Below are 10337 nucleotides of genomic sequence, written 5' to 3' on the forward strand. Positions count from 1 at the left end.
ATGGAGAGCCCAGTGGTTGTGGTGTTGATACTGGTGTTACTGAGTGGACAGTCAGTCACAGGAAGGTAAGACTTGGACAATTGCATTATATTTACATGCAAACATGTATTTCAATGCAACGAAAAGAACACTGAGCGTGCAATACTTATGGTAATGAATTGGCTAGTGGCTTACCAAATCACTACCAAATGTAAGCCTACAAAACCCTGGTGTAAAATAGAGATGAAATAGATTGGTCATTAAGATTAATTACAAGTTTTTCAGCATTTTAACCATTTTATGATTAACCTTAAAGCCTAAAGGTAGGGTAAATGATGCCGGATGAGGTAGCGTTGGCTTAGGCTATGTTTATGTTTCTTAGCAGACACTTATTTTATCCAAAGCTACATTATATTACATGAACCAAAGAGCAAACAAAGCACAGAGAGATAGGTCATCCTTCCCTTTAGTGTTCCCCAAGAAACTCCAGTGTTTTGTTATTATTTGGGAGACAGGCTGCCCCCACTTTGTTGTAGGGGCAGTCTTGTTGTTTGTGTCCAGTTTACACAGCCAGGGTTGTGTAAGAAGAAGACTGTTTTTTTGTTGTTGTTTTTTTTACAGTGTCTCAGACAGCAGAGTTAGCAGATTGTGAGGAGATATTCACTGAATGTTAGAAAAAGTGTGGTGTGTTAGAAATAGCTTAGCATTGCTTACCCTAACTTTAACTAAATAAAAATTAAATCAAAAAGGGAATTATAACTTGTGATTTACAATGTTCGACATAAGCTATCATTACTGTACAATTGTTAATAACTGCACTAATGAAAGGGTCTGAATACCAGAACAAGAGGCGTAATAATGCACAAAGTAATGAGGTATTGTAATCTTTAATTATTGAGTTGAACTGTTTAATTGTTCAATTGTTGCATGCATATACTGTATGCATATGTCAGATAGCATGACAGCATGGCTATAGCCTATTTTTGAATGGGGAAATGATTAAGCCTACTGTAAAATCAAACAGACAGTTTTGCATTTGCCTTAAGTGATGTAGCCTAGATATTATGTTTGTTTCAATATTTGACAGACATTTTAAATACTTTTTATACATATTTTAATTAATTCAATATATTTAAATATTGTTAAAATGTAAAACACTAATAGTTGAATAGGCCTATAAGGGCAAAGTAAGTTGCAAATCATTGTAATTGTCTGTTCATTTCTTTCGTCTTTACCATGTGTTCTGTTAACTTGTAAAGTCATTGCAAGTGTTTCCTTGCATTTTCCAACATTATACCAATAAATGTTAGCTAAAAACAAAGTGGAGAGAGCATGCTGATTTGGTAATTTGATTGACAACTTCATACCAGATAGTTTAAGTAGGCCTAACTATTTGATCATGTGTGTTTGGATCATAGGCATATGACCTGTATAAACTCTTGTTCATATATATATATAAGTATATATACTCTTTTGATCCCGTGAGGGAAATTTGGTCTCTGCATTTATCCCAATCCGTGAATTAGTGAAACACACTCAGCACACAGTGAAGTGAAGCACACACTAATCCCGGCGCAGTGAGCTGCCTGCAACAACAGCGGCACTCGGGGAGCAGTGAGGGCTTGCTCAAGGGCACTTCAGCCGTGCCTACTGGTCGGGGTTCGAACCGGCAACCATCCGGTTACAAATCCGAAGCGCTAACCAGTAGGCCACGGCTGCCCAAAATTCATTCATGGCTTCATAAAATATCAACATTCCCATGTAACTTTTAGAATATTCAACCATTGGCCCAAGCAATGTGAAATAACTCAAAAATAATAAAAGTAGAATTACATAAGCGTAATTCTACTCCCTCACCTTTCACTATAGACCAGGTTTTTCTTGGTCAGTGGCCTAATGATTTTTAGAGGATGTAAGATAGCGATTTTTGGATCATGCGCCAGACCACATCTTATGTGGTTAATTGCCACACCCCTGGGCGTAAGGTTTAATAAAAGTGGAGCACATGGCGAAAAATGCATCACTTTGTTGAGTGTAACATAAGAATAAGCCTTGTGTCGCGCTTTCCGTCGGGTGTAAGATAGGGCCTTTTATTTCATGCTGTAAGTCACCCAGCAGAGCTTTTACGTGTGGTTTGTTGAAATTCATCTTGAGGTTTTTCTAACCCAAGCCCCGTTACCCTAACCTACTGTAACCATGTAGTTAAGAGTTTCAACAGATAGTCTGTAGATAGTCTATGTTGCAACTTGCAATGTCTATCAGGGACCATCCAAATAAAGTGTGAGCCTATCTTTACCTGCTCACATGGTACAACAATTTTTTAGCTGATAAACCAATAACTAATATATGGTAATCTCAGTCTTTTTCTTTCCAGCAATCTCGGCCTTTTTCAAAATTTCAGCTCTGAATTTTGACTCTTTTTTAAGGTTACAAACTCAAAAACGTGATGTTACATTCCATTACATTTGGCTGTTGCATTTTTAACCAAAGCAACTAACAACATGGTAAACAGTTTAAGCTTTTTAAGCAATTCTCTCAACAATTCTAGGACAATTTAAAAAAGGCAGAGTACAATAAGAATAAGTGTATCAGTGAGTGCTGTTTTTAAACAGTCGAGTGTCAGTTCTAGTCAGGCAATAAGTGCTAGGATGGTGTACTTCAACTGTTAGGTTAACCATTGTTGTGATAGCGGATTTTCACAGGACCGTTGGTCCCATTACATTTCTTGGATATCTTTTAGCTTTATCACAAGTCTGTAAATTGCTCTTTTCATCTTTTATCTATAGTTAATATTTAATCTTTCCTTGCACTGATAGAATACAGCAGTCTTGAAGTATCAATAAAAAGGTTAGCCTATATCCTTTATAGATGGATAACTCCCTGCTAAATTAGTCTGTTTATAAACTGTTTATCACAGTGGAAATACATGTCAGCTCAGCAAGTACATGTTATCTACAGATCTCTTTGTTCTTGTTTTCATCAGAGTTCTCGAACAAATTCTTGAGCCAAGAAATTATGACTACACCAAGTATCACCCTCTGTCTGAGGTGAGACAACAATTTTCTGTGTAACATCTACAGCAGTAAATTAAAAGGCTTTTCAACATTTGTTGTGTGGTAATTAGTGCTGCGCTATCCTCTTTACTAATGCCATGTGATGATCTATAGATCACAGCTTGGATGAAGCAGATTGAAACAGAGAACCCGGGAGTGGTATCTACCACCATCTATGGGAAGTCCTATGAAAACAGAGACATTGCATTCCTCAAGGTAAAAAAGCTTGGCCATATCTCATGAATGAAGCCTATGTAGGGGCACGTGTGTCAGGATGTAGGTGATGTATAAGTTAGAATTCAGAGTTAGAATGAAGCAGAGTACGTAATGGGAGGCAGTGCCATCAGTACAGTTAAGTATGTGCCTCTGGCACAAGACTGCCATAACTATGATGTGCTGCATGCAGGTTTGGCACATCAATGTTCTATAAACAGAACCACTGCAACCAGGGATAAATGCATGGCATGAAATGTTGTTAATAAGCTAAGAACATAAATTATAAAAGAGTATGGATGGATGGAAAGTTCCATCCAAACCAGAGAGTTAAATGGAGATATTTTCATAAAGTACTTGAACAACCCACATCCTGCAGCCTGCTGTCAGTCCAGCTATAACAGCTGATCTGCCAGAGTATGTTACCCACTTTCAACCTTTTGGCTCCTGCAACTTTAGCTATTACTACAGCTTGTCATCCCCCTACTGGCCACTATAAGCACAGCTGTGGTACCCACACACAAACACACACACACAAACTTAGTAAAAGTTTTAAAAAAAGGCACTTAAAAGTGATTCTCTGGTAACATTATTTTCTATGTATACTAACACAGATCATCAGTGATAAAAAAAAAAAATGGTGTATTCAACACCTGTGATGGAGTATGAGAAAATATGTAAACAATACAGAGGGTTGAGCATCTTATTACAGTAACAGTAACCGATTTCTTTAGTTATAGTCCAGGAAGGCAATTATTTTTACCTCCATGCGTGCTGCAGTCAGTAAACCCATCATCTGCCTTGAACCCCTTATACTGGCTTACTTAACATCTCATCCCTTCTCCAGATTGGCCTGAACTCTGCTGAGAACAAAAAGGCCATCTGGATGGACTGTGGTATCCACGCCAGAGAATGGATCTCCCCAGCTTTCTGCCAGTACTTTGTCAAAGAGGTGGGGTGTTTAATTGCACTCATTGCCTTGTTACAGCTCTTTTAGATCCCTTATATTTAAATGCCCTGACTCACTTTACTCTGTCTCCAACACAGATACTCCGCACATACAAAACCGACGCCAAGGTGGAGGAGATGCTCAAGAACCTGGATTTCTACATCACCCCTGTGCTGAATGTGGATGGCTACACATACACTTGGAAAGACAATACGGTCAGTACATAGCCCATTTGTCTAACTTTGTTGAACTATTGGATTCGTCATAAAATCTTTATATTCACTTTTATGAAAAGTCTTTCTCAATAAAATCACTGCCATTGGTGGACAAGTGTTCAGGAGTTCTGGAGATAACAAGAGGTTCACATGGTTTCATACATCTAGGAAATCTCAGGCAATACTTACTGCAATCAGTCTTTTCTAAACACAGATCATACAAACAAGAAGATGTAGTGTACACTACATTGTATGTCTCTAGTCTCTTTCCTTGGTCTTATAAATAACTAAATGTATCAATGACTACATTTCTAGACTCGATTGTGGAGGAAAAACAGATCGCCACCAAGCACAGCCACTTGCAACTGTACAGGCATAGATCTCAATCGCAACTATGATGCTGTGTGGGGAAGTGAGTATTATTATATTCGGGAGTGAAGCCCTGGCAAAATTACCTGGGGACACCACTACAGATTTATTTTGACAAAGCAAAGTTGCCCCCAAAAGCTGTGCTACATGCTATTCAGTTGTAAATGCTAGTCCGGTCTTACTCAAAACTGTATAGATTAATGTTGTTTTGGTCTCAAATGAAAACTTACACTTGTTATCATTCACAAATAGACTATAGGTTGTAGTCTATTTTCCCTTTAGTTTCCCTTTAAGTATCCAGTCAATTGCTTCTTTTTCATAGTTTAAGTATGATATGTTGCCATAAATGAATACTAACTTAATGTCAGAGCTGGAATGTTTTCTGCTGTTTTCTAAATCACTTGCTTTGAGACTGAATGCTGATGTTGGGTTTGCAGCGTTTGGTGTGTCTACAAACTGTTGCTCCATCCTCTACCCTGGACCCAAGGCCAATTCAGAGCATGAGACCAGGGCTGTGGTGGACTTTGTGGGGGCAAGGAGTAAAGACATCCTCTGCTTCCTGACCATCCACTCCTATGGCCAGATGATCCTCTTCCCATATGGCCACCCGCACATCAAGGACCCCAACCATGATGAGCTGGTATGTTAAGTCAAGTGGAAACAGACACAGAGACAGACCAATGGTAAGGACTTTCACTAATTTGCACCTGAAACCTGTGTTCCTCAGACAGCGGTGGTGAACAATGCAGGCCAAGCCATAAAGGCAGTTCATGGAATGGACTACATAGTGGGTGCCCTCGCAGAAGCCTTGTGTATGTATATTTACCATACACACACCTCAGCGACTCCAACATTGAAATAACCCTGCTTTCAGTGCAAAGATTTTACTATGTATAGCAATACCAAAGATCCCTTATGAACAACTTAAAGGGGAAATCTGGTGTAAAATCGATTTTGGATGCTTAACATGAAACAAGTTCGAACATTCGTTGGAGAGCTAAGACACGCTAATCCGATACAATCTAAACTAGCCTGTTTTTAGCCGAAGCTTCCAAAATGCTAACACTGGTAGCTATTGGGCATCTCTCATGGTAAAAAGGTCGCTAATTAAGTCCCTATAACACAGATCTCGCATGTTTTTGACGGAAGTAAATGGGAAGTAGCTACTTCTTTCAAAAACGTAATTTCAAGATACGACTCAAGGGACTTAATTTCAAGATACGACTCAAGATATTGTCTGTATAGTCCTTTTTAATAAACTATTTACAAAGTTGTCAATGCCTCGTTTTATGTTAGGACTAGGGGTGTAAAGATGAACCGATACGTATCGGTATCCGTTTTTAACGTGTAAGATACGGCTACATCGATATGTGAAGCCCCTTATCGGAATAAAACTGAAATGAACCGGTCGTTATATCGATTTACTTGTTATGAATCGGTTCACAATCTTTTCTGCTCGCTCAGACTCTCATTTACGATGCAAGCAGCGCGTTCATCCCACTTCCTGTTTTGAAACTACACGTGGCACGGATTTGTGGGTAATGCAGTTCGTTTTGGGCTACATTTATTGCCCAAAGTTGTCAAAGGACTTCATTACCCATACATCTACTGCAACTTAAGCACGTGACAACTCGCACTCGGTCATTTGTTTGACAGTTTTTACTCTTTTGTTTTTCAAAATCCAGCGCAAAATTAAACACTTACTATAGCATTTTATAAACGGCAACGATAGTCTGTAGAGTAGCCTTACACTTGATGAAGGGATTTCCTTAATGTTAAAGAATAATTTGGCCCTTGCTGCTAAAACGATTCACAAATTATTATTATTTTGTTCATATTCACTCAGACTTGGAACAAAATAGGCCCAGTTCATAGGCCTATTTTATTCTTGTAGGCTATATGAGAAAAGGCCAAGATTGTTTTAAGCACAGTTTTATTTTATTTCGGTATTGTCTTACCTCAACAATAGGCTACAGCTCCTTGAAAACAATCAGATATAACTAAAATCTATAAAAGTCTATAAAAATGTATTTTTATGTTGTATTTGGCTGCTGTGTTTGACTGAAATGTAGACTATTCTTTTTTTCGTTTCAATACAGCATATGATACAAACCTCAGTTTAGATAATCATATTCACACATTTGTTTTTGCCTAATTGACATGACCATGATAATTGATAATATAAAATGAATGTGCACCTTGAGCAAATGATAAAAAATCTTTCAGAATGCTTTCCATTCTTCAACTGCATCGAACTGCATCGCATCGAATCGTACTGAATCGTTTTTTATGAACATGTATCTTTTCTTGTATCGAATCGTCCCCATGTATCTAGATGTGAATCGTATCGTCTTTAACATGAGAGATTCACACCCCTAGTTTGGACCCTCATTATACTACCAACAAAGTGTCGGGCTACTTTGAGCCTCGTAAATGGTTTAAAATTAGCGATCTTTTTACCATGAGAGATGCCCAATCACTACCAGTGTTAACATTTTGGAAGCATCGGCTAAAAACAGGCTAGTTCATCGGATTAGCGTTTTTTGCTCCCTAGCTAACGGTCGAACTCGTTATCATGCTAAGCATATCCAAAATCTATTTTACACTGGATTTCCCCTTTAAGAAGGTGTGACCTTTTTCAACCAGTCCTTCATTCTCTAGGTGCTAAACCTTTAGCTAGAGCTTAAGCTGACCCATCAGAGCTTCTCGGCGTCACTGAGAATGAGGACTACCCTCAATGAACCTCTGAGAAAAAAATAAAGGTTGAATGAATGAATGAATGAAAGCTTGGATTCCTCAAAGTGGGTTGCCTCAACATTTGATCAGGATTACAGATTAAACATCAGATTTCTTTGTACATGTGATGACAAATGGACACAGTATCCAGGTTTGGTTACCTCAGCAGTGGGGTATTGTAATGAGATGCTGGTAGGCTGATACCACGACAGAGTCTTGTGAGTAAAATGTGATCTTATGAACCTTCCTCAGACCCAGCTGGAGGCACCTCCATGGACTGGGCCCGCCTCATCGGTATCCCCTACTCCTTCACCTTCGAGCTGAGGGATAAGGGTGAGCACGCCTTTGAACTCCCAGAGAACCAGATTCAGCCCACCTGTGAGGAGGCCTATGAGGGAGCTCGCTCCATCATCACCTACGTCCATGACAAGACCTTCCACAGTTCTGCTGTTAGCGTAACAGCAACTCTGTGGACAGCATTGCTGGCCTCATGGCTCACTAGCACCGCCTTGCTGTAAAGGAGGGGAACTTAAAGCGATGGTTCGGAGTAATTTTACCCTAGGGTTCTTTGCACCATGACCCCGAGCCAAACACCCTCCCAGAACCTTTTTTCCCTTGGTCGAGCCCTGGTCGAGTAGCGCCGTCAGAAACGAATGACGTTCTGCAGTCATGATGGAACCAACTTTTATCTCGTAAATTACCCCACTAATAATGCCCTGAATGGTACGAAACTTCTGCAGTAGTACAACTACGACATTTAGTCCAATAACGAGGCATTAGAACGTTTGTAAGTGCACCAGGAGTTTATTTAAATAAGACTTGCCTGATTATCTGCTACTATACCGCTGCGTCAACGTTTCTTCCGTGATTTGGGAAAAGCCTGTAAAAGTCCTTGCAGGAAGAGATTACATCAACGTTTTTTGGTATATCCAGTTTTTATTTTTTTTCCGAAGTGTTTACAACTTAGTAATAACTAATAATTGTTGCAAACTGGACTACGAACAAAATATTAGTGCATTCCTGGATCGATCTACATCCTTATGCATGCTTCCTGCCAGGACTTTTACAGGCTTTTCCCAAATCACGGAAGAAACGTCGATGCAGCGGTATAGTAGCAGATAATCAGGCAAGTCTTATTTAAATAAACTCCTGGTGCACTTACAAACTTTCTAATGCCTCGTTATTGGACTAAAGGTCGTAGTTGTACTACTGCAGAAGTTTCGTACCATTCAGGGCATTATTAGTGGGGTAATTTACGAGATAAAAGTTGGTTCCATCAAGACTGCAGAACGTCATTCGTTTTTGATAGCGCTACTCGACCAGGGTTCGACCAAGGGAAAAAAGGTTCTGGGAGGGTGTTTGGCTCGGGGTCATGGTGCAAAGGACCCTAGGGTGAAATTACTCCGAACCATCGCTTTAAGTGAACACAGTTTTTTCTCATTGCTTGCACACTAAAAAAGCTTCTTGTAACCATGTGCAGAAAGTATCCATGTTATTTTTAGAAATGTAATTATTTATAGAAATGTAATATTATCACATTTTGGACTGTAAAAAACATTACATTCAACTGCCAAAAAAAAGCTCAAAGAAAAAGAAGAAGGGTTCACTGGCCTGTTCTTCTTCAGTGAGGTTTTTTTTAGCAATTTGCAAACGGAGTGCATTACCACCACCATCTGCTGGACTGAGGTGTAATGGCAAGTGTACCCTTTAGCCTCGTTCTGGCCGCCGGGTGAATAAGGCGAATTGGTCCATATTAGGTGAATACCTGGCAGCAGTATAAAAATCAGTATTCAAGATTCAGCATACACTGAACGTTCTAAAATAAAGTAATGTTCTAAAGCCTAATTTATGAAAGATAACAATTGGTAATGCTCTGCTCTGCCTCCTACTATCAAAACAGTGGAAAATTAAAGTCTAAAAAATAAATGTATTTAGTAAACTTACTTTGCAGGTACAGAATAGGCCACATACTGTACCCACACACCAACCTTTTCTATTGCATTTTCATCCTGGGTAGAAACTAGAGGTCACTCCCCCCTTAGGACATTTCTCTGTGATTTAGAGATGCTGTTGAAACCCTTGCTTGGGTGACACAAACATCCGTCCATCCCTTGGTGGGCACTGGCCCATCATTGAAAGAATAAAAGCCTCACACACACACGAGAATCTAAATGTGATACTCAGTTACAAAATCATTCAAGTGTTCAGGCCGGGTACTGTATGCGCACAGGCTTGGTGAGGCTTGGGGTCGTCACAGGTCTCAGGGGTTGCCCCATGGATCCTAGCTGGACAGGAGGCACTGAGGTGTGGAGTTGTGAAAGAGCTGGGGCTGCTGAACGGGCTCGTACTCAGACCTAGCCCAGAAGGAACCTGCATTCTTAAAAAAATGATGATGTGTTAAAAAACGCAAGTTGTGTTATTTTCAACACATATTGTGTAACAATAAAAAAGGAAACAACACAAACTTTGTTGTCCCTATCTGGACACAGAGATGAGTTAAAAACAACGCAAGTTGTGTTGTTTTCAACACATTCGTTTTTAAGAGTGTGCACTTTGCGCAGACAGCTGGCATGCCAGCGAGTGTCATCTGTGAGCCTGAATGTGGTGGGCCCGAGCTGTTGGCTGACCTGGACAGGATCTGACCAGAAAGATTGCAATTTGTTTGTCGTGGTGGGGTTGGTGGATCCTGACTCAGTTATTGAGTGTTGTTGATACACTGAACTTGTGCCCTCGGAACCAAATCTGACAGCAAGCAGCTTTGGAGTTTTGGAAGTAGGCTGCAGGCAGGCAGCTGGTGGATAGGCTACATAACTGGCATGCGTA

General features: G+C 39.8%; 1 protein-coding gene across 1 annotated transcript; it reads left to right on the forward strand.

Annotated features, from left to right (window-relative positions):
* On the forward strand, positions 1-8041 carry LOC143141831 (carboxypeptidase O-like). Its single transcript, XM_076302536.1, has 9 exons — positions 1-65; positions 2963-3026; positions 3147-3248; positions 4093-4197; positions 4293-4409; positions 4725-4821; positions 5216-5418; positions 5506-5590; positions 7767-8041. The coding sequence occupies exons 1-9, from the start codon at positions 1-3 to the stop codon at positions 8030-8032; spliced, it is 1104 nt and encodes a 367-aa protein (XP_076158651.1). The 3' UTR covers positions 8033-8041.
* The last annotated feature ends 2296 nt before the right edge of the window (positions 8042-10337 follow it).

This window comes from Alosa pseudoharengus, unplaced genomic scaffold, assembly GCF_046254945.1.
Source record: "Alosa pseudoharengus isolate Yale_2024_CS ecotype anadromous, Long Island Sound unplaced genomic scaffold, YU_APseudo_1.1 YU_APseudo_1.1_scf_24, whole genome shotgun sequence".
NCBI lineage: Eukaryota > Metazoa > Chordata > Actinopteri > Clupeiformes > Clupeidae > Alosa > Alosa pseudoharengus.